The 23,699-nt window shown below is 35.3% G+C and overlaps 4 protein-coding genes across 13 annotated transcripts in view; all 4 read right to left on the bottom strand.

Annotated features, from left to right (window-relative positions):
- Positions 1-2,878, bottom strand: part of LOC129576288 (dystonin) — a 141,673-nt gene extending 138,795 nt beyond the window's left edge. For all 5 annotated transcript variants that reach the window (XM_055461123.1, XM_055461124.1, XM_055461125.1 and 2 more), the window contains exon 1: positions 2,417-2,878. The gene's annotated coding sequence lies outside the window, so the exon portion shown is untranslated. The remainder of the gene's footprint in view (positions 1-2,416) is intronic.
- Positions 2,879-3,627: 749 nt separating this feature from the next.
- LOC129576229 (protein Cep89 homolog) lies at positions 3,628-5,640 on the bottom strand. Its single transcript, XM_055460938.1, has 5 exons — positions 5,437-5,640; positions 4,701-5,365; positions 4,310-4,522; positions 4,073-4,240; positions 3,628-3,951 (listed from the first exon to the last, which is right to left on the bottom strand). Exons 1-5 carry the CDS (start codon positions 5,638-5,640, stop codon positions 3,651-3,653), a joined length of 1,551 nt encoding a protein of 516 aa, XP_055316913.1. The 3' UTR covers positions 3,628-3,650.
- A 198-nt stretch (positions 5,641-5,838) lies between these two features.
- Positions 5,839-16,194, bottom strand: LOC129576286 (protein CASC3-like). Of its 2 annotated transcripts, none has more exons than XM_055461080.1 (17): positions 15,607-16,194; positions 14,454-14,772; positions 13,273-13,568; positions 13,103-13,203; positions 11,058-11,238; positions 10,724-10,942; positions 10,288-10,655; positions 9,819-10,177; positions 9,563-9,731; positions 9,385-9,483; positions 8,326-8,598; positions 8,204-8,234; positions 7,845-8,079; positions 7,564-7,764; positions 7,231-7,333; positions 6,945-7,135; positions 5,839-6,845 (listed from the first exon to the last, which is right to left on the bottom strand). In XM_055461080.1, the coding sequence occupies exons 2-17, from the start codon at positions 14,565-14,567 to the stop codon at positions 6,828-6,830; spliced, it is 2,958 nt and encodes a 985-aa protein (XP_055317055.1). In that variant the 5' UTR covers positions 14,568-14,772; positions 15,607-16,194; the 3' UTR covers positions 5,839-6,827. The 2 variants fall into 2 exon arrangements, with proteins under 2 accessions (XP_055317055.1, XP_055317056.1); XM_055461081.1 differs by having other exon boundaries at positions 8,326-8,571.
- A 3,239-nt stretch (positions 16,195-19,433) lies between these two features.
- The window catches only part of LOC129576284 (teneurin-m), a 405,617-nt gene continuing 401,351 nt past the window's right edge, over positions 19,434-23,699 (bottom strand). For all 5 annotated transcript variants that reach the window (XM_055461077.1, XM_055461074.1, XM_055461078.1 and 2 more), the window contains one exon: positions 19,434-23,655. In XM_055461077.1, the coding sequence (XP_055317052.1) occupies positions 22,595-23,655 (1,061 nt within the window). In that variant the 3' untranslated portion in view covers positions 19,434-22,594. The remainder of the gene's footprint in view (positions 23,656-23,699) is intronic.

The following is a 23,699-nucleotide window of genomic DNA, read 5'->3' as shown; positions in this document are numbered from 1 at the left end:
AATTGCCAAATATGACATAATGCATCATGCTCCGATAGCAGCAGAAGCATTTTCTCTAATGATAATATTTTATTCAAATTTAAGTTTTGAAATGTGCGCTTAGTATGCAATTGTTCTAATCATGCCATGGTCACACACACACACACACACACACACACTCACACTGATCACAAATTCATTCAAATCACATCTATTCTTAGAAGATTTGACCGTTGTTTTTTCTTTCGTTCGTCACATTTCGAGAATCGGTCGTTTGTTATAATTTGAATGCAATGGCTTATCACAATTTATTCGTGAGAATTATCGTGTAGTTGATGTAAATCACAGCTTCAGATGAAAAATTACCGGTGATAACATCATCGGCTTGACTTGAAATAATGTAATTGACGGGTGACTAATACATATGCTTGACTATATCATTAGTATTTCAAGTCATTTTCATTGAAAGGTATTTTTTTGTTTGTTTGCTAGTTTCAGCATCAGCTTATGTCAAAGGTATGCCACCGAATAAAATTCTACTGGAATTCACTCAAACGAATTCATTCGATGCTTTAAAAGATCTTCTTAACTTGAAGATCTCTAGAGTGTTCTTCGTAGCGGCATTAATTACATGTTATTGGACGTGTTATGAATTATTGTATAACAGTTCCAATGAATAATGATGTTTTTATTCATAGCAATACTAAATAGTTCGAGAGTCAAGTAATTAAATAACCAGTTAATAAAGTCAAAACAAGTTGTCAAACGACCGAGTGCTGCTTTATTTTTATTTTTCGAAAAATAAAATAGAATTATAGGTTTCTATAACGTTATCATATATTTTTTCCCCCCTTCTTAAACATTTGACTTGAAGTAATGTGTTCGAATGGAGCCGGTTTCGGTATGAAGCAGTAGCAGAAGTTGAGCAAAGGAAATTTGAATTAGACTCGCACATGATCTAAATACATCCTAATTGAATTGTTTCCTCACTTCGCCTACGTAGATGATTGAATGTGATCGCTATTAAGATCATTTTCTATGATACGGAATCAGTTTGACCGCAAAACTAGGATTTATGCTCGTGATTTCAATCCGCTTCTTCATGCAGCAGAGCAATGCCGGTTTTCAATTGAATGTGGAAGCCTGCAGCAAGACACTTCAAACCAATACGCATTGCAGGCTATAACGATTTTTATAAGTGTGCTTGAATGGAGTGTGCAGAACTCTTTATGCTTTTCTTTCTTTATCTCATTTTTTCTATTCAAATTCCAACCTTTTTTCTTCTATGAATAACTACAAAAAAATGTAGCGCTGAGTCTTTATCACTTTTTTTCTGATTCTTTATCGCGTTTTTACATTTTAGATCGAAAACTTGGAGCATAATAAAATCCAATATGAATTCCGTAGTAGAAGCAAATCTAACTGGATTTTTAACACCGGCAGCGGTGTTTCTCCATATGTTGTTCAGCTCTGTCAGCTGAAATTATGACATAAAAGTACTAAATGAAAATTACAAGGGCGTTTGGTGTGTGTGTGTGTGTGTGTGTATGTGTGTGATTAGCACGCGCTCTGTGCTAAATGAAAACTTTTCACCGAAACCGTCATTAAAACCACTTCGTGTAATACCATCGAGACGCTATATTTTCCGAATGCGTGCAAATGGGCGTAAATATGACGAAGAAAGGTTCACGCATAAATTTCAACGTATTTTTGTTTGTAAGTTCAGCAAGCACTCGACACCGATTTTAAATAGCACACATTCATACGATGCATTATAGTGACGACGTGACGGTTCAAACTATACACCCGCACCGAGTATTTATGCCGAACAATGTGAACGTATATACACAAAAACGCACTGGTACTTCCGTCGTTCCCTCGTAATGCGAACGAACATATGAATCATCGGTGAAAATGTGCACTTTATGCTTGTAATTCGACCACTGTTCGCTGTTTGAAATTGATTACATCAATACACAGCACACATTTGCATACACACCATATACACCGCATACACACACACGCACGCAAAAATCGAACAAGGAAAAGGGCCTAAAATGAAAATGAACTAACGGGATGTGCAATAAGTGCATCGTTGTGGATGCAAATCAGTGAGACAAAAATTAAGATATCCGAATTTTCAAGATATCAATCAATGCCGTCTTTCATACTAAGAACACGGATGACAGACCAAGCAAAAACAATGTGCTCTGGATCAACACAGTACATCAAACACAAATGCTGATGACTATCATCGTTTCCATTCCTAACTGAACGACACTATCGTCCATTTCATACACAATCATTAATTACAGAACATTTGATTTTTTTTTTGCGTTTCACTTTATCACTGGATCATCTGAGCCTGTCCGATTTCAATACAATCTTAAATAGGAAAAATATCCTGTTAACACATCAAACAGAATAATTTTATTACCCTCTGATGGCTGCTGTCAGCTTATCAATTTTCACTAAAACATATTGGCACTTGAATGATTTGGTATCAAATCACTTGCTTGCACGATTGGCGAGCAAATTTTTCTCACTTATTTTCACACACACACATAATTCTACTAAAATGTTGTGACCAAAAAGGAAATAATTCACAATTGAACTAAACGAATGTTTACACGGATTTTCTAGACTTATAGTTTCTTAATGTCTACATTTTTCTATTTTTGAATGACTTAGTTTTTAGGATTTTTTGTTCAATAGTTTTTTGTTTTTGTTACGAAATGTCTCAATTTGACATTTTCCACCCAACTGAATTGTCCAGAAATTGGGTTTTTCGTTGGTTATCTCTGTCAATTTCGCTAAATGTTGCAGATGTAATGTATATACACAGAGAGAGAGAGAGTTCTATTTTTACTGTTTGTTTGAATATAATCCTGAATGTACTGCATCAAGTGTGTACGCAAACTGAGGGTTTTTCATGCCATCTATTTTCAATTGTCAAAGAGTGAGTGTGTGTGTGTGTGTGTTGGTGTGTGCACAAATTCTAATAAGTTTCAATGGAAATGCATGTGCTACGCCGTATGTTCGAATGTATTTGTGTGACAGCGTACACAAGCGGAGCATAAAATACATGTATGTGCATTTGAGGAAGCCCTTTCAATTGGGATACATACGGTTTAATTCATGTCAACAACGATGTGTTGTTAAATGGAGGAACTCAGGCGGCATTCACTTGGCTAGCGATTTCATGGCATATCGGTGTGTAAATGTGAGCGCTCGCGTGTGTGTGTGTGTGTGTGTATGTGAATGACTGAGTGTGTATATGTGTGCCTTGCCATTATGTTTGAAATGGACTACAAGCAGGGACGTTGAGTGTGTGCCAGTGTGTTGAACTGAATATCGGCTTCATTGAATCTACTGCCATCATCGCTCTCTCACACACAATACGCGCGTACATTGTGAAATCGATAAAATATAGGGTGAGGCGAAACCAACAACATACGTATCCGTCGAGGGTGTCTTTTATAGCAATGTGCACTTCGATATATATGTCGACTGCAACTAATGAAACAAGAAAATAGCATTTAGTGGATCGAATGGAATAAATAGAAACAAAAAAAAAAAAAACGTAGAAAAACGCTCAAACACCAATCAAATTGTCGCATCAATTTATTATCCCTGAATATGGTTCGATATAAATTATATGTTTGTGCAAATTATTTCTTCTTCACTTTGTTTAGCAGCAATTTACGCAGCAATTCGTCTCGCCGGCTCAATTTTCGCTGGAGTTTTTCCATTTCATTTTGATGTTGAATGCGAAATTGTTGCAGTTGATAATCTTTTTGGATCAGCATTTGTTCGATTTTACGCAAATCTTGCCAGGATATTGTCTTTGCGGCTGCTTCAATCTTTCGATTCCAGGTTATGGCACTTCGCAAGCGGCTTTTTATTACCTCACGCGATTGTCGCAAACGCAAAAACTTATGACGTAATTTCTCTAGTTTCTTTTCGAATTTTCTGGAATAAACCATTAAGAAGACGTCTGTCGGATTAGCTTTTATCTCAAAGACAAACTTAACATTTCTGTACAAGTACAACATGGGGGAAATGAACAAAGAAACGAGATGACATGAATTACCCAAGTTTCTCTTTTTGTAAATCAATCACCGAATTTTGCTCCGTTATTCTTAGCTTGAAACTTTGGCTCTCAACTTCGATTTTCTGGTTCATTTCTTTCAGTGCATTTATTTCGTCGTTCAATTTGTTTTTCTCCACTTCATATTGCGCTTTCGTCTCGTCAAACAATCTGAAATTATGTAACGCTTCTTTTTTTTCTCAAATAGTTCGGGTTTTTTCGTAGCTATTATCTCATTACCTTTGACATTCTTTCAACCGTTCAATAACCAATTCGGGTTGTTCATGCATCGTCTTGCAATTGCTTTGTTCACCCTTCAAACGGCCGTATGCTTCCTGCAAACGTTGGATGTCAATCGATTGCGACTGGATCTTTTGCTCATAGTAACGCATCACTTCCATCAATTTTTCCTTGGCCAAATCACCTGATTTCGAATGAATCTCGGCTTTCTTTCTAATTAAAAAAAAATCGAGACTTGTTTATATTATTTGGGAAAAATTGATCAGATCTCCACAGCATACTTCGCTCTATCACAAATCAATCACGGAGGAATTTCATGAAAAAACACTCTTTTCAAACAATTTTTTGGGAAAAAAATGCCCTTCGGCGGTTTTTTCAATCACATATTCACCTGCATGCGTCCAGTTGTGCCTTTAGTTGAACTTTTTCCGCTGTCCACGTATCGCTGTATTGTTTCATTTGTTCGATTTGTGTACAAAGTGCTTCGTTTTCGGTCAAAATATCCTTTATTCGCCCGGTCATTTGATTCAGCTCTGCCTCATACTGCTTTACTAAATTCATTTTCTCTCGAATTGTCTCTTGGTATGCATTTAAAAGTGGTGCTAAAACATGTGACTGCACGCAGCCCCAATCGATTGACGTAATATTTTCGTAATTGATAGTCGAAATTGTCTCATGGCCAGCATGGTGGTGATTTCGTGTGCGAGCTGATGGTTTTCCATCATTATCTTGTTTGCGAAGCATTTCTTGATAGTTTTCCAATTGTACATTCAATCGATAAATGAGCACTTTCATCATATTAATATCGCTAACGAGCTGTTCACTTTCGTTGGCCAGCCGATCGATTTCCAATTGATGTTCCTTATTTTGTTTGGCCAATGAACGGCATGAGTCACAGCCTTTTTCACGTTCCGCTTCATAATCGGCGCAACGTTGTTGAAATTCTTGCAATTCTGTTTCAAGTTTTTCATGTTCAATGGCGAATTCATTGTTCAGCGAATGCAATGTCGTTACACGTTTCATCAACTTTTCGATTTGCTCATTTTTTTCCGAAATCTAATTTTGGAACATAGAAAATCATCGTCATAAAATATTCAAATCGTAATTTTCGACGGTTTATACTTTACCAAATGCATGAATTGCCTTCGATTTCGGCGCTCTTCTCGTGAATCGCCGCTATTATCGTCCAATACACGATCCAAGCTTTGACTTCGTCTACCTTTGCTGTGCTTTGATTCGCTCGACTTTCGCGATACTTTTTTCGTTTCGACCACATCTTTTAATTGGTTAACATCCACAGACGCGTGATTTATTGTACTTTTTGAAGTCATCGTCAGCGAAAACTACACACATCGGAACAAACAAAAAAAACAATTGTATATTTGTAAACATTCATCATCACGATATGCGTTCGAATTTGTTTACATTTTGACGCGTAACCCATGGTAACTGTCAAAAGCGACTTCTCCTCGCTCTTTCTGCTCGGCATGAAAAGGGAAATTGAGAAGAAGAAGAAAAAAACACACCAATTTTCGCTGTTGTCAAGCCATTTTTTTTTATTATATAATTTCATTTGAATTTTCCATGTTCTGTGTTGTTGTTGTTGTTGTTGTTGTTGTTGTGGGATATTAATAACGTTTTTGTTTCTTATCAATTTTTACATAGTATTATTGTATCTATATTGTATGCGTTCTTCTCTAACGGTTTCTCTGAACAAAATCTAAAAATAACTGAATTCCAAACAATTGCTTTAAAAAAAAATGAGAATTTATGCGCGTGCATTACAGAATCATTTTTTTTTTTCATTTGATTTCAGTTGTTATTTCTTTTTCTTTTCTTGTTGTGTTAAAAAAATACAATCAAATGATTTGTTTTTTTTATATTTACATGACGCTCATATAAATCTGTTGCTGTCATTCTCAAACAACATGCGGAATTGATAAATTTATTAATTCTTAGTGATAATTCTAAAAAAATTTGAAAGTCTTTGAATTATGCATTCAGTTGTGTGTTTTGTTGTTGTTTTTTGACACTCCTAATATGTCACTTACGATGAATGCAAGCGGAAAAAAAACTATGCAATATAATAATTTAAGCACTTAAATTGTGTAAAATGGGCCAAGTTAAGAGGAAATCATCATGAAAATGCTGGCCAAAATGAGGTTTATAATGCTATTACGTGCTAGAGTCGGGCAGTTATTTTATGCGGATGTGATAAAAATTGAAGAATTTTTTTTTAAATAAAATTGTAATTTGAATACAATCGGCCATTTGTTGCGCGGCCATTGTTTTTTCGGTTATTTGTGAGAGATGAATGGTCGGTGTGTGGGATTCTAATATGTCTGTGTAATTGTATGTGTGGAGTGTGAATTCATTTCATTTTTCGTTTGTTCCCTGCGAGGTTCATTACAGCGTTCTCAATTCAATAGTATTTACAAATGGTTGCTCTCTCTGGAGTTGCAAAATCTCATTTTATTGTTCAATTTTTTTTTTTCTTTACTTGATGTCCTCGTTGAACCTATTGATTCGCCTGAATCTGAAAATCAAAATTCATAGTTTAGAAAACGTCTCCCATTGTTTCTTTCCACATTAATTTGTTCGAAATATTTTTTTTTTTCTCGTCAAATTCACTTACGGCAACTGAAATGTTCATATCACCAAACGATGCTGCCGATTGATCTGGATTTCCCGTATCATCTTTTCCTTGCAGTAATGACGATGTGGGTGCCGAATCATGAACATTTTGCTCTTGTGAATATGAATTTCCACTGACATTTTGACCGTCAACCGGTGGTGTTGAGTCCTTTCGTGCCACTGCCGGTGACTCTGCAAACATTTAATTAAACAGAAACCATTAATTACCTACTCATTGCGACACACACACACACACACAAAATTCAAGGTTGGGCATTTTCAATTACCAGCTAGACCAGACTGATATGGGTGCGGCCTTTGTACAAACATATTATCCAAAATGTGATCGATATTCTCCGCCGAGTTATCCATCGACTGTTGTGCTGCCGCCTGTGCAATGAAATTTATAATGTCAATAAGTTTGCATTTATGTCTTCTATTTTCGATACTCTACAATTTTAATTAATCAATTTTTTCTACGGTTTTTTTTTTTTGGCTCCAGTTAATTTTTTCTATTGAAATTAAAATTTAAATCTTTTTCTTGGCATTTTTTTTCCATTTACAGATGAACGAAAAATATGTTCATGTTTCACCAATAATTTGACTCGTCAAATGTGTACCTGTTGTTGATCACTGTTATTGTTGCTGTCATTGCTGCCGGGATTGTGCCCACTGCCATGGCCACCTGATCGGCTGCCATGAGCATTTTTGTTGCTTCGTTCTGGCGGCGCCATAATTGGAATCGCATTTTTATGGCGTCTCTGTGACAATATGGGTCGCGGTGGAGGTTGTGTTTGTGGTGCGTAGTATGTGATACCGCTCTGATCAGGAAAAAAAATAAATTCAACCGTTAGTTTCATATGACATAGTAAGAAGAATTTGTCAAGTACGAATAACATACAGCTGAGTTATAATTTTGTACGCCAGCGTATGGTGGATACGCTGGATACTGGCCTTGGGGTGGCTGTGCAACGACTTGAGCATTAGGAACGACGGGTTGAACGACGGGCGCTGGTTGCATAGGCGCATGAGCGGATACAAAATTCATCATCTGAGGTACACCAACGGGTGCGGCAACCGTGGGTGGTGGTGCTCCTTGCGGCAAGTATCCAGCCGCTGGTCCTGATGGTGGTTGTCTGTTCCAAAAATACCAAACAAACATTTAGTCGATTTAAACAATAGTTCAATAAAACAAAGCAGTAGACTGTCGGCGGCAATAGTGACCAATAAAAAAAAATTCTATTTTTTCAAATTACATACCTGATATCAGACACGTACAATTGATTGATTGCTGAAATAAAGATAGGAACGAAATGTTGATCAATAATGAATTAAAGAAAACAGTTGAGTCTTTTCTGCAGTCAAACACTATCTATTCTTACCTGGATATTCGTTCGGGAAATAGTTTGGTTGAAACTGTGTGGGTGCTGAAACATTCGGCACGACGTTCGGTTGAGGTGTCTGATGTGCACTGGTTTGATGTGGATTTTGTGGTGGTTGTGACGGTTGTTGAGGCTGTTGTTGAATCACCACGTTCATGGGCAATTGTTGGGTTTGCGCTTGAGGTGGTTGCGTTTGCGCTTCCAAACCAGTTCGTTGCCGTTGATTTGAGTAGCGTTTCACATGACCTTTAGTTAAATTACTTGCGTTATTCGCTATATTGAACAATTCCATTGGGGATAATTACAACGTGTGTGTTAGGGAGGGAAAAAAGGGGTGACAGTGAGTTGAAACCAAAAAAAATGCATGCAAAAGAAAGAAAATTTACAAGGTGATCAGAACAGAATAGAACTAGAAAGAAAAGACTACAAATAATTACAGAGATGACTATAGCGCACCCAAGTGCGCTACAGCGCACCCGAGTATTTTTGTTGTTTTTTCGTTCTACTCTAGCTTTTTGGCCAGGATTTTTTTTAAATAATATTTTGTGTAATATAACGAAGAAGAGCTTACATTTTCTGCCCCCGGTATTCGCATTGTGTGGTCATATGCACCTAGTAATTACGCGCATTTGTTCAATTTCGCAATATTACGCAATTTCTACTTTTGGGGATTTTTTTCTTCATATTTTACTAATCTAAATGTGGTTTTTCAAAAACTGTTCTTTGTTATGTTACACAAAATATTGCTACAAAGTTTTTTTCACCAAAAAGGTAAAGTATAACGAAGGAAAAAACAAAAACAAAAACAAAAACAACACAAATACTCAGGTGCGCTGAAGTCATCTCTGAATAATTAAAACAAAAATGGGATTGGGTTCAAACAAAATTTCTACATATGTACAAATCAACAATTTTTTATTTTGGTTTTAAATAGCTTTGGCAAAATGAAGTGAAAGAAAAAAAAAATACTTGATGAAAGGAAACTGTAACCGCTAAGAGTTTGGAAGGGGAAAAGAATGGCAACAACAACTACGATAGTGTATTATCAATCAAGTTTACCAGCTCCTTGAATGTGTCCCATTGGCTGTTGCTGTTGTACTTGATTTATGGCTTGGCCGTGCAATGCTTGCTGATTCAGAGGAGCTGCTCCAGGTGTTGCTACAAAATTGAACAAGAAAAAAATCGCCCAATTTCATATCAATTCCAGAATTGACCATGTTTTTCTAACAGCACTCACCGATTACGCTCGATGAGATAGGCAATGAATGGTTCGTTGTTAGCAAAGTACTTTGGGAATTCTGTTGGTTAGACATTTGATTGCCGGACTCTAAATTATGTGGTATTTCGTTGGAAACTAATTGGAACCTTTGCTGAGATTGTGACTGTTGATTTTGTGTCTGTTGTTGCTGTAACGATTTTTATTTATTTCATTCAAAATTTTCTCCTTGTTCAGTATTTTGTAGAATTTAATTGGATTGAATTTAAGAAATTACCATTGTTGGCTCTTGTATGCCATATTCTCGACCCTGCATCGATCCAACATTCGAGTATTCGACGTTGGAAAATCGATTCGAATTGTTATTAAGCTTTGAATTTGTGAAACTAACGGATTCCACGTGCTCATCATCGTGATGATGATGGTGCTGTTGATTTCGAGATTCCGAATGACCGCTGCTGTTATTTCGGTTATGCACACTACCACCGCCGCCGCCGCCACGGCCTTCATACTCGTGGTTTTTGTTACGATTTTGATTTTTAAATTCCATCGTGCTGCGGCCACGACCCTTGTTGAAGCCCTTATCCATATTTCTTCGTCGATCATCCGATCGGTCATCGTTTCGGTTTCCACGGCCTAAAATCGCGAAAAAATACATTTTTAGAGAAAATTCAGTTTTTTTTTCTCAGTCAAATTGAATATTATTTCAAGACAAAAGAAGGAAACGATTTGAATGCAACTCTTACTCGATGGATACCGGTCGTTTTGATGACGCGATCTGGAATTATCGCGTCTATCACTGTCACGTCGGTCACTGTCGCGCCTGTCACTGTCACGTCGATCACTATCACGTCTGTCACTGATTTGCCGCATTGACGTTCTCTTCCGACTCGAATAGTTTCGGTTGTCATCGTTTCGGTCATCGATCTGGTAATTTTGCCGTGTTTTATTCTCTTTTTCTTCACGTTCATGATGACTGGGCCGGCGTCGTTCACCCTTTGAACCGAGCTCTGGAAAATCTTCCGGGCGTGGATTTCTTGGCGGTGGTGCCGAATTTTGCTTAGCATACGCCATCTCATCTTCCCATTTACGGGTGTATTTGCTTGGACCGCGGCTAAAAAAAAACGGTACAAATGAAAATTTATCACAATGGAAAAATTCAAACAGTCGCTGTTCGCTTACTTGTAACGACGATTGCGTCTGGTTTTCGGCGGCCCATCTTCATTGCGAATATCATAGCCATACGAATTGACCAGTTCAGCACGGGATTTCGGTGCCTGCTCCGATTCATCGTAGAAATCGTGCGTCCAACGATCCGTCGTCTTTTTTGTTGTTTTCTTTTGGACTGGCGTTGGTGGCTGCTCTTCATCACCATTTTCCTGTTCTGCACTGTTTGCATCTCTGTTTGTGAAAAAAAAAAAACGATGTTTATGGAATCAATTCATTATTTTTATTGAAAATTCTTTCTCGCTTTTTTTTTCAATGATATTTATTTGAAATAAAATAAAGCACATACGGATCATCGGCAGTTCGGTCATCATGCTCATAGAAAACACCTCTCTTCGGTATGTATTGTGGATTGCTACGATCTTCGTCGTCGTCGACTTTCTTTGAATCTTCATTTTGCTCTTCTTCACCATCGCCACGCTGACGCTCCAGGTCCAATATAATACTTCCGTTATCGCTCTCACTTTCATCTAAATTCAGTGAGAAAATTTATGAAATGATCAGTTACATTCAGGCTCTGACTTTTATTCACCACTTTGAATAAACTATTTTAAAGTAATCGAGCACCCTACTTATTTCGCATGTTGTTGCTAATTTTTAGTTAATTATGCCTAATGAATATATATAAATAAAATTGAATGTTTGTCTGTTTGTCTGTTGCGTGCGTTTGGAAAATCCATGAGATTTACTCTTTGGTGTTTTATCAAAGTCTAGCCATGACATCAAGAAAGCGAAGCCAAAATCTTCATGCTCCATATTCTATTTTGGAAATATAATTTTAATTAGACGCACAGACATGCTTCTGCTTATTGAAATGTTTATTCTTTCTGATTTCTATAATAAATTCGGCCGAAATAATCAATACAAAACGATTTTTGGAGTATAAAAACCGTCCGCTTTCCAAAGAGTACGTTAATTGAATTGGTTGCATCAAACCAATTTCGGAACATTCTTCCAGATGATCAACATGAAAATCTTTATCGTGATGAGTATCACTATTTGCAATGTTAAAAACGCGCAAATATTATCCAACGAAACGAGTACGGTACTATCAACTCAAACGTCAAAAGTTCTGAATCAGAACATTTCTATAGTTTCGAGTTATTATATAAAAAGAATTTTACAAGAATGGAATTACGTATATTTCGTTGGCTTTGATCAATGAGCGATATACAATTTTGTTCAAAAAATTTGCGTACTAATAACATATAGCAACTGTATCAATGTCTCTTGTCAACAGCTCATCAACAAATGTAGGAAAGAAGCGGGTCTCAATAATATTGATATTCAAGATCTAAGACACAGGTTGTCTGTAAGTGAAAAATCAAATCTTTGTTTTCCTTTCGCATAAATTAAATTTCATTCAATTGAATCATTTCTTCACAGAACGAATATGTAAGTCTGACTAAAAAACAGGAGAGATTTGTATGTTGTCTGTTGTCTGCAAAACCATCGGTAATACTATATGCCATATCACAAACCGAGACAAGATTTTTAGGATTTTTTTTTGCTTAGATTACTGACAACGGTCAACTGGACACAAACCGTCTGCAAGCTATGGTGAATCAAAATTCACCTACAATAAAATTGGATATTCCAGTGATAGTAACAGGGTGCGAAAATAACGGTATCAATTTAAAAAAAAATAACAACTTGTGCCGAAATTGAGACACTATTTCCAGACATCTACTCCATTTAATTGAATATTCCATTTTAACGACAACATATTGAGCCTCGATTTTTGGAATAAAGTGAAAAAAAACCACATACGATTGAAAACAAGTAAGATAGGTGAAAAGCGTGAGTTTTTTTTCGCAATAGCGTAGAGCCATTTGTACAAAAAATGCTAAAATAATTTTTTTGCAGGTGTTTGATGCAGGCGAATGATGTTCAGCATTTTTTTTTTTCATTTTTTGTTTCAATACAGATGCTATATGCAATTTGTGTGAGTTTTATCCTAATTTAAAAAAATACTCTGCCACCAAATAATTCGTTATAAAGAAGATTTATAAATAGAACTGTACACAATCAATCGTTGAACGGATTTAATCGACATAGAGTAGAATGCTTGTGTTTAGTCATGCTGTTTTCGGAACATTGTTCGTGATATCATTTTGACATAGTTAAAAGAGAACAAATTTACATGTTATCAAAGCAAAAAAAAAAGAAGAAAAAAAAAGAAAAGAAAATGAGTTCACTGCAAAACTTAACTATCAATTCCAAACGTTATGCAAATAATCGGCATTAGTAAATGGTTAACTGTCCAATACCGTTTCGAAGAAAGAACGAAAGAAAGCGACGATAAAAAGACGAAAGAACTGTCATTTGTCTTACCATCACTTCTTATATCGTCATCGGATCTGTCGTCATCATCGTCATCGTCGTCATCTTCGGAATCACCGCTACGGCTGCCTCTTCGGCCAATACGATTTGAACTAAACGAATAATTGAAATTTTTGTTCAGATTCAATTGATTTTCTCATTTTTGTTTCGAAATAAAATACCTTTCTTCGTCATCGTCCGCTTCGCCATCGGCGTCATCGTTCAGGTCATTTTCTTTGCGCGATAATTTGCGACTTTCCTCGATTGGAATGTCATCTGTGATCTGCATGTTGCCCGTTTTAGCACTGACTAAATCAATTAGACCATCGTTAGCGTTGTCACCGCCGCCCGAGTCTCCGACCGGTTCAGCCTTATGCAACGGATCCGCTTCGTCCGATGACTGTGAATCGCTGGCCGTGTCATACTCTGAATCTTGGTGTGATGAACTGGTGGCCGTTTTGTTTGCATCCGAGCATAGCTGATGATTTTGATAGAATTTTAGAGAAATAAAAAAAAAAAAATCGTTAGTGAAAATGAGTTAAAATCGCTTGTTGATGCGAAGCACAGCGAAAAAATCTCTCGCTTATAGTCGCCAGTTGCAAATTCGCTATCATCGTCTCCCCATTTGAAAAATTGGCAAAACAATTGTTCGGCAAATTGTAATGAAACCATTACAAAATGCCAATGCAATCCATTGTTCATTAGTGATTATATTTATATTGAAATTCGAAAGCGGAAAAATCATAGCAGCGGAAACGCAGTAGATTGAAGCGAATCAATCAACAATGCTCTCGTTTTGCACTACGCATTTTCTTTTCACTTATCCATTGTGATGATTGTACCGTTTGTTTGCTTTTCAAAATGCCACTTATAGTTTCATGCTAGAACATTTTAATTGTAATGAAGAAGAAAGAAAAATAATTATCAATTGGTTGTGCGCATGTTGAACGTCGACTAATATCACTATGCTGATTTTGTTGTCGGTGACGGTATATTCGTAAATTCACAAAATGACACGAAAAATGCCCAAGTAGTCAATCGGATGAAAATGATGACATATCGTCGAATTCAAAGAACAAACACAAAACATGCAGAGGCTACACAGATTTGCACTTTGATTGATAGTCGCGAACTCTGTCTTTCTCCCTCTCTTTCTCTCGCTTGTATCATCATGGAACTTCATACGACATCAGAAGTGTTAACGAGTCATTATATTCGATTGAACTACTTGAATGAAATGAATTTGTTTTTTGCCACTTTTTCATAATTTTGTTTTGTTTTTTTTTTTTTTTTTGATGTTGTTCTCTGTTAAACACCGATCGAAGAACTCACAATAACCGTATATAAATACTTGAACACGTACCTCGAATGTGCCCGTTTCGTTGGCTGTGTCTGAAAAGTCTTCTCCATCCGAGCAAACCTTTTTTGTTGTATCAGGTGATTGCGGTTGGGGTTGTGACGGCTGTACTGTCGACATGTTTGTCTTTCGATAACAGCAATGGGTTCAATTGAAGACCAAAATAAAAAAAAAAATTGACAGAAAAAAAACCGAGTAGATTGTGTGAACCAGCGAAACTATTTGCCTTCTTGTCGCGTTATTGCGTTTTGTTGTTTTTGTGTGTGTGTGTGTGTGTTGTGTGTGTTTGTGTATGAGTTTACGCAGCGTTTCCGTAAACTTAAACCTAAATAAGAAGATAATCACAGGTTGAATAATTTAATCGGCTTTGAAATTGAATGGATTTCCGATTCGAATTTAGCGGTGAATTGCTGCTTTGCACTTTCTCAGTGTTTATGTGCAGCCAGTATAGCACGATAGTGTCGAGTGAAAGTTGGAAAAAGTAACGAAATAGACAAAAATTCTGAAGCAGATCATATCAAATCAGCATGTTGGCAAAATTTGCTTATGCTTACGAGAGAAAGAAGAAAATTAGCGTTTGCTCTTGATTTGTTCATTCACCGCAGCACATTCATATACACATATAGACACCGTTTTACGCCATTCCCACTCACTCACGCACTCACTCACAATCAAAATCTCTCTCTCCAACATTCTTTCTCTTCGTATTCTGCTTCTTTCGCTCATAATCACTAAAACAACATTCATTTCGACATCTATGCAAAACTATTGTGCATGCTTGCTGTTCAACTGTAGTCATTTTATTCGTCGCATTGAACAACGCACTTACCCACACCTTAATACAAAACATCTTCACCACCAAAACTCGAATCATTCTATTTATTTATCATTAATTTGTATTCTTTGTCAATTTTGCATAAATCAGTCACAAACGAAAAGAATAAAAAAAAAACGCAAATCGATTAGAACCCTTGCAGTTTTTCCGTCATTCGATCGACACTTTTGTTGTTTAATTGGACTTCTTTCGGCTTGGCCGCTTTATTCTCTCGCTCTCTTACGCCAAAAAAAAATGTGCAAGCCGATTTTTTTTTTTTTTTTTGCAAATTTCACACAATTCCATTCATGACAAATTCTATCAAATAATGCCTGTTTCAATTACCAATTTATCGCAAATTGCTCGCTTGTTTCGTTTGCATCAACACACTTTTACACTGGCTAACATTAAGAATTTCAATTTCGTTTCCGAATTCTTTTTAAAACAAATCGAAGATTTCTTGTATTTTTGTTTCTTCTTGTCGTTTCAATGCGACTTTATTTTTTACTTCTCTCCAATTGTTCTCTGTATGTATATGTCCGTTTTGTGCTCACTTCATGTCGTTCATAAATCCGACCGAAAAATGGTGCCGTTCAGTTTCAATGCTACATTGAACGCACTTCTTTCACACACTCTTAAGCTTTTGCTGTTCATTGCGGCTAGTGGCTAGTGGGCGATGCACAAACATCAATGACACATTCAGCAATGTGACAGATTCGAAAACCGATCACAATTGTATCTTTTGCATATCGATAACTTATCAGCTGAATATTTTTACATTTGCTTTTAAATTGAATGCCATCAATTTTCAAATGTTTTATTTGTTTTAATTGATGATTTGTCAGAAATATCATCACAATTGTGGTGCATAAATGATGCGCCGCAGAGAAAACCAAATTATTTGCAGATATGTTTCTAGCACGAGATGGCGCTGAGGTTTGGTCGAGTAAAACATCAAAACTCGTCGAAAAATGGTCGAACTATTTGGAATGAGAAACTTTGCATTGGAACCCAAATGGCGATCATGGCGCAATCTATTGAAAAAGCAGCCAAACACAAAAAGGTTTTGAAGACTTTCTGACGAATCTGTAATTAACACGAAATCAAGCTCTTTATCGTACTGTAATTTTGATACACCGTAATATTGGTTTCATAGATATTTTCTTATTCATCGCATAGAAGAAGATACTCACCTCAATCAATGTGAAATCAAATGGCATTTGAATTTTACGTACATCACCTATATTGAATTAGAATGAAATTCTTTTCAATTGTTCCACACATCATTCAACCAAACAGATTCAAGTTTTCTTGTAGATTCGCAACAAACCATCGATATTTCTTCTCATTTCATTTTTGATCTCTTTTTCATATTTGATTCCGTTCACCTGCAAAAATCAGCTTTAAAATACGTTTGTTGACTGGAAAAAAAAAAATGAAAATGAAAAGTCGTACAATTTTTTGTTTTATTTTTATCATATTTTTATTTCTTTATTTCATAATTCATAAGTAATCCATAACTTACATGATTTTCTCTTTATTTCTTACGTTTTATTTAAATATTTGCTTTTGTCATTTTTTTTTTGCTTTGATTTTTTTAAAATTTATCCATTTAATTTTTTCTGTTGGAAATGAAAAGAAAAGGAGAAATTCAGATTTGTAATCTAAGTTCGTCAAAACCGAAGAGATGCTGAACAACCTTTCTGTAACTGTATGTGTTTTGATATTATGTTTCACGTTGTTGTTTTCGTTTATTCATTCAATTATTCATTTGGAATGTCAAAAAGAAACCAGGGAAAAATTGTCGGTTTGCTAACTATATCCTGCAAATAAAAAAAAAAGTGTCCGTATCAAAATAAATGGGCTTTTTAGGAGCTAATTTCCAAATTCAGTGTGATTTTTTTTCTGTTCGTTTTGTATAGATTTGACGGCAGTTTTTGGTTTTTTGTTTCAAAGTATTCCGTAGAGTTGGATTAAGAAATGAAAGATGCTAATTGCTGTGAGCAACAATAGGACGCATCTACAATACTTTTTTGTTTTGTTTTGTTAGTTTCTTAAGATTTACAGTTTTTTTTTTCTCGACAATGATGTACGTCATATTTATTTTTCGTGTTGTTGTTTTGTGTTCACTTTGAATAACTACAAATATGGTGTGTTTTGCTATATATATTTTTTTCTTGTTTTTTTTTTCTTTACGAAATACATCATATAATATTATTTACAAATGTGGTTGTCGCTGGCGACGAAATGTGTCAGGGGATTTTGTTTTTTTTTCTGTCTTTATTTGGTTGTTGGTGTATTTGCAGATTCCAGCCAAACGCAATTTTACATGATAGGGTTATTCTCTTCGATTTTATTTCATTTTGGATGCATATATGCTTATCTGTGTGTTGCTGTTGTTGTTGGTATTCTGTCTGCTTGTATTTTCAACTAAAAAAGAAAATCCCATTGCATTTTCGTCTAACTTGTAGTTTAGTTAATGCATTGTTTGAACCGTACTTCCGTTGAAAATAATTCCGTGGTTACACTCTCTTTCAACGGTTCGGTTGATTACCAGTATTAACAACCCGGTTCTTAGGTCTTACAAATTTTACTATTTCCACATTTTTCCTTTTGGTTTTTCCATTTCGGCGATCATCCGAATTTAATTTACAACTGATTTTTTTTTATATACACCACTTCTATTTAGAAAGAAAAAAAAACTCTGTGGCTTCCTATATAGGACATATGTTATATATGATTTGTGAAAATCGATTGAAACGTGCACGTTTCATCATGACGAAAATATGTTTCGATCCAAAAAAAAAGAAGAAATGATCAAGAAAATCTGTTCTAAGATCCAGATAAACTTCGAAAAAAAAGAGTGTTTTTCCTCTTCAAATCAAACGTGTTTCGATTGGATTGTGGCCGTTAGATGAATGTTTCTAAACTATAAATATGTCTATCGCGTATATTTGTGCTGTTGATCTAGATCGAATATTTATTTAGTGGCCAATTAATTGGGAGGGGTGATTCTGGTGGAAAAAGGAGTTTTACTCATTACAAAAAGTGTCTACTTAAGAACATTAGTTGAACCTAACAATTTTCTTTTTATGTCAGTTAAAAAAAAAAATTTCTTCTGTTTACTGCCATCCAGGTATAATACTTTTCCATCATCATGTGTTCAATAAATTATATAAACGCTGTTTATTTCTTTCTATTTCTTCAATAAATATACAATCAGAAAGGACGAAGGATATGAAAGTGGTTACGTCTCTTGTGTGAGTGTGTGCTAGTAGTTGTGTTCTTTTTTTTTTGTTGTTTTCCGCTTCCTGTTTTTTCACCTCTCAAACAGTCATAATAGATTTCTTTCTCTTTAATAAACGTTCAATTAGCTTCACTAAAATAATTATTGCTTGAATTTGTTGTGACTAAATTTAAATGTAGGGTTTTTGTCTTTCTGGCCATCGTAGTATCCAATTAATTTCTCTCTCTCTCTCTTTCTCTCCATCAGACAATTAATTTAATAATTACAAGTGAAAAATGAAGTCCTTCCAATCGAATGCCATGCATGTTGACTAAAAATCCAAATGAAATGATTCATAGTTCTCAACCTCGTCCCGAGTAGGCTTTTCATTAGTTTGCATAATGTTTGTGTGTGTGTGTGTGTGTTTTTTTTTTCGCATATATTTATACGATTCAATATGTCCATGATCCTAGATGCTAGATCTAGATAGAATTCGACTTAAAAATCCATTGATTTGATTGAACTGTCCAGATTTACTGCTAAATGTTTCCATCTGATTCGGAATTCAAACCAATTTGCTGATTTAGATCAGCACTATTGGTTTTCTCGCTCTTATTTTCTCCTCCAACTAAAACCATTTTTTTTTTAAATGTCAAATGCATTTTAAACTATTTTTCATGTGTTATTTCCATCTATTTGGTTTTATCTTTTCTTTATTCGAGATAAAGAATCATGTGACAGTCTTTTAGAAATCGTACTATTTTCATTCACTTTCCATGTTTCGTTCATTATTCAAATTCATTCGGCACCTGCACAGATCTTTAATCTACATATGCGATTTACCGTTGATTTTGTTTATTTATTACCCTGTTTATAAGCCCATTCGGCTTAATGTCTTTTTTCCTCTCTTTTTCAAGGATCGTTACTCGTGGCCATTTTTTTCTTCTTCAATAAATCCGTAATGATTTTCTATTTTTTCGGAATTTGTCGCTCAAACCAATACTTACACGCTGATTACAAGAATCACGTAATGTTCCCAATAATCATTTTGGTTAAAAAAAAAACATATTGGCAACATTATGGTCTTTCATATAGAAAATCGATCTGCGAGGCGAACCTAAATTGAGTTGGTCATCATAACAAATTCAAATTGAATTACATCAAAAAAATCGAATGTTGTTGTTTTTTTTTTAATCGTTTTATTGTTTTTTTTATTTACTGCGTAATGATTATTAAATAGACTTTTTCTTTGCGTGCAATTTTGTGTAATATCTCATACTTTAAGTTGATTCTTTCTTGCAATCTTTCTATCTCCGTCCTTAAATAGCATTGCTTAAAAAATTGTCACGTTATTCTTGATCTCATAATAATATTTGATGTTTACAGTTGTTTCTTCTTTTTTTTAATAATAATATTAATAATCAGCCTAACTTTTCCTCTTTCTTCTCCTTATCGAATAACAAATATTGGATTGCTATAAATTAAGTCAAATAATTAGTTGATTTGCGTATTTCACGTTCGGTTGTTGATGTTGTTCTTGCTGTGAAACATTTGTTTTGTGACACTCTCCTATATAACAAATGCAAGTGTTGTTCTATTTTTTCCTATTTACTTTTTTTTCCTCGCTCTTTACTTGTATGGCCTAGGGTTTTTATTTTGTTTGTTTCATGCAATCATTACAATTAGTATTTTTTTTTTGGCTTTTTAATCATAAATTTTCATGGTATTGTGCTGGATGCCCGCTATGGATCAATCGAATCAGTCTCCACATGTATTTTGCAGGACATCAATTGATCCACACTGAACATTAGCACCATATTATTGCTATTCTTGCTTTAGTATTTCTCTTCTGCTCATTCTTCGTCCTTTTAAACAACTAATATCATTGACATAAAAAATTATATACGATCGCATCTCCAATTCAATTCTTATTTATTATTTACTTCATGTATGTTTGTTTTGTTTCTGCATTAGAAATGTGTGCACGATTTGCGTTACACTTCCCATCTGAGTTAAAAAATACACTAAGCTCGAGTGTAGTTTGGTTTCATGGTGTGTTTTGGTTGGTATAAGCAGCATTTGGTTGCATTTTTTGTTCGCACAAAATTCGATGCCATTTGCCTGAAGTGAAGAGAAACATTCACCGAGTATTGCAAATATCCTGACAGACAGTTCAGGAGTCCAGTTAGATCGATTGTGGAAATTGAGCATCAAATTGAAACCAGTTGTTGTGAATCTCTAAATATGCACGTGATTTGTGTTTTGTTTGATGAGTTGAGTCTAATATTGTGCCATGAACCATTTATTTCTTGCTGAACACCATGCTTCGAAACCAGGAATCAAAGAAAACCGTTTTTTCCATTTTTTTTTGTTCATTTCTTGCATCCTCTATTTTTTTTTGTAATTGTGTGTGTCGCTTTTTATTTACTTTATTCACATATACACAATTTCATACTTAGTTCTCAGCTCGTCTTTGTCGGTTCATTGATCTGCATAGGAAAATCTCATTCGCCACAATTGATTGACTGACTTTATACTAAAATAATCATTTTGCCTTCTATATGCTCATCATTTTTACTTTGGAACGCCTAGTTACAATGGAAATATACTAGGCAATTAACTCAACCGCGACAAGTCATTGAATGTTGTCCAATTTTTGAGTGTTAAAATGACTCAGGCAAATTCAAGTACATTCAAAATGAATCACGATTAAATGACAGAAATAAGTGAAAAAAGAAAACAATTGAATGCCCAAATGATGGTAGTTGAAATCGTATCGTCTCTTTTTTTTTCCATTATAAATATTTACACAAAAATTCTGTTCACCTACTGGGAGATTTCAGTCAGATCAAGGGAACCGGTGATGAAGTAATCAATTTGGCGAATGATTCAGACTCATTTTCCGCTTATCAGATGATTTTGTTTGTACTTTTACGTTCGATTTTGTTATCTCGTCAATGATGCAGATTTACTCATCATAAATCAGGACAGTTCGACGTATTTGTGATGTGAGTATGACATAACAATAGATTTGTTAGTCGATTGTTTAATTTAACAATTTTTTTTTTTTTTTGATTTCGATTGATTGAGAAACACTCTCAACTCGTATGCGAGTATTTAGTTTTATTTATGTGAGTGTTTTTCTCTTTGGGAGTGCATTTTTTTCATTGAATTAATATCAACAACGAATACCATACCTCCATTAATTTTCACTTCTTTTTTTTTTTGTTCTCCTTATTTGTTGTGTGTTCAACTTACACTAACTATCCATTAAATTGTATGTAGACTTAAATATAAAGCAGTTGAATATGTGTATGTTGTAGAGTGAGTTCATTTGTTGTTTTGTTGTTTTGTTCCTCTATTCATTCCATTGACAAACATTTCTGTATTGATTTAAACTTGTTGTTTATTTTCACTCAATATTTATTTTACTATAATTTTGTTGTTGTGGTTGTTCAAATCATTTGTTCATAATCATGCAGTACAAATATATTTTTTTTTCATTCTAGTTGTTTTGTTGGTTGTTTTTTGTTTTAATAGTTTAGGTTTAGTTGTGGGCTTTTTGTACGGATAGCTTCTCCTCTAATTTTCAATCAATTCTTATTCATTAGCATTTTTTTATACTTTTACGTGTCAGTGTATGTATTCATATTCTTTTTTTTTTATCTTTTTCACTTGTTTTGTGTGTGCCTATGTCTTTTAATGCGTGCATCAATCGATTGCTCGACTCAATTGACGCTACATATTTTTTTTTTTTTAATTAATTTATTTCCATTTTTTTAAATAGTCCGATTAGTATTATCACAATTCCATTTTTTTTTTTACTCATTTAATAGTATAATAATAATATAGATTTATATGCATATTATCTGTAATTCTTAAGTATAATTTACATTGTTTTGAAACTAGATTCACCATTTTCCTTGTGAGTGTTTTGTTTGTGTGTATGTTTTTGTCATGTGTTTACTTAAAAAAAACTGTATGCGTTTGCTTTTCGTTTCAAAGTCAACCTTTGTTCAAATATGCGTTTTATGGTATTATTTACTTTATTGTTGTTACAGTTGCTGTTGCCGCTGATGCTGGTGTTATGATAGTGTTGGTGAAATTTCACGTTTCATGTCGATGTTGTCTTTGTGTGGTTTTGTGAAAGCCGCTTTTTCGTCGTTTTCGCTTTGAATCCCGTTGAAATGCCACATTGCCCGGATCATCCGCTAGCTCGGGATACTTGTGAATGCTGTGAATGTCAACGCCGATAAAACCATCAACGTCGCCATGTGAAATGAGCTCCTCTTTTTCCTCTTCCGTCCAATCACCTCGGCCTTGAAAACCGGCTGCAACCAATTGCTTCTCCAGCTCCCACGCTCGTTCAACGGCCCGTTTGTGCGCATGTTTCAGTATACGATGGCGTTCTTGTTCTGGATCAACGCCATACTTGATAATCACAACCGCATCATGACCATGTAGCCGTAGCTCTTTGCCACCGGCACCGCCATGATCGGCAATTTCATGCGTGGTCGTATTGAACATACCGCCAAGCCGACGCAACTCTTCGGTATCATCGCGCAATTTTAGCACATTATCTTTAACAAAGTAGAATACATCCTGATCATGGATGCTAAAATGCAAATCGAGGAAGAACGAATTGTTGAACACCGACGATACAACATCTTGTACAACACTATTTGATCCATCGACAACGCTGACCATGGCACGGCCATCGATGCGAGAAATGAGTACGCCTTCACCGAAGACGCCTCGACGATATGCAATACGAGGCAATAGATTGCGTGTTTTTGGCTCCATTTTCAATAATGGCTTCGGCACAAAACCAAAGTCGGAGAATTTCTCATCAATTTTTTCAACAATACACTGCAAACCGGACATTACACCGAAATCAGGTGCCAGCAACGATGATTTAATCGTCTCTTGTGGTTGATACACACGATCTTTTGTATATTTGGATCCTTGCATGCGATGCAAATCGTAACCGAACAACGCAAGCCACGAATCTAAATCGGTCATGTAGCGCATTCCTTCCTTGCTGTTGATCGGGTCGTTGTTATGGAATCGATAGATGAACACATCGGTGGGGAAGTTCATTGATGTTGCCAGTGGTTCCCACAGCGGTGTCATCCATTGTCCAACAGTTGGATCGTACAAACGATTCTCTGTAAACCAAAATAAAATAAACAAAACATGCAATCATTTTGTA

Source organism: Sitodiplosis mosellana, unplaced genomic scaffold (assembly GCF_009176505.1).
Source record: "Sitodiplosis mosellana isolate CC-2019 unplaced genomic scaffold, AAFC_SMos_1.0 Smas_scaffold_6181, whole genome shotgun sequence".
NCBI lineage: Eukaryota > Metazoa > Arthropoda > Insecta > Diptera > Cecidomyiidae > Sitodiplosis > Sitodiplosis mosellana.
Note: the sequence above shows the minus strand (reverse complement) of the source record. Positions and strands in the feature narration are given on the sequence as shown.

Excerpts from the sequence above, each read along its gene's own strand:
- LOC129576229 (XM_055460938.1), bottom strand. The coding sequence starts at position 5,640 with ATGACTTCAAAAAGTACAATAAATCACGCGTCTGTGGATGTTAACCAA. Across the intron at positions 5,366-5,436 it reads GAAGGCAATTCATGCATTTG|ATTTCGGAAAAAAATGAGCA; the intron begins GTAAAGTATAAA and ends TTCCAAAATTAG. Across the intron at positions 4,241-4,309 it reads CGGTTGAAAGAATGTCAAAG|ATTGTTTGACGAGACGAAAG; the intron begins GTAATGAGATAA and ends ACATAATTTCAG.
- LOC129576286 (XM_055461080.1), bottom strand. The coding sequence starts at position 14,567 with ATGTCGACAGTACAGCCGTCACAACCCCAACCGCAATCACCTGATACA. Across the intron at positions 8,599-9,384 it reads GGGACACATTCAAGGAGCTG|CGAATAACGCAAGTAATTTA; the intron begins GTAAACTTGATT and ends TGTTCAATATAG. Across the intron at positions 7,765-7,844 it reads TACAAAATTATAACTCAGCT|AGCGGTATCACATACTACGC; the intron begins GTATGTTATTCG and ends TTTCCTGATCAG.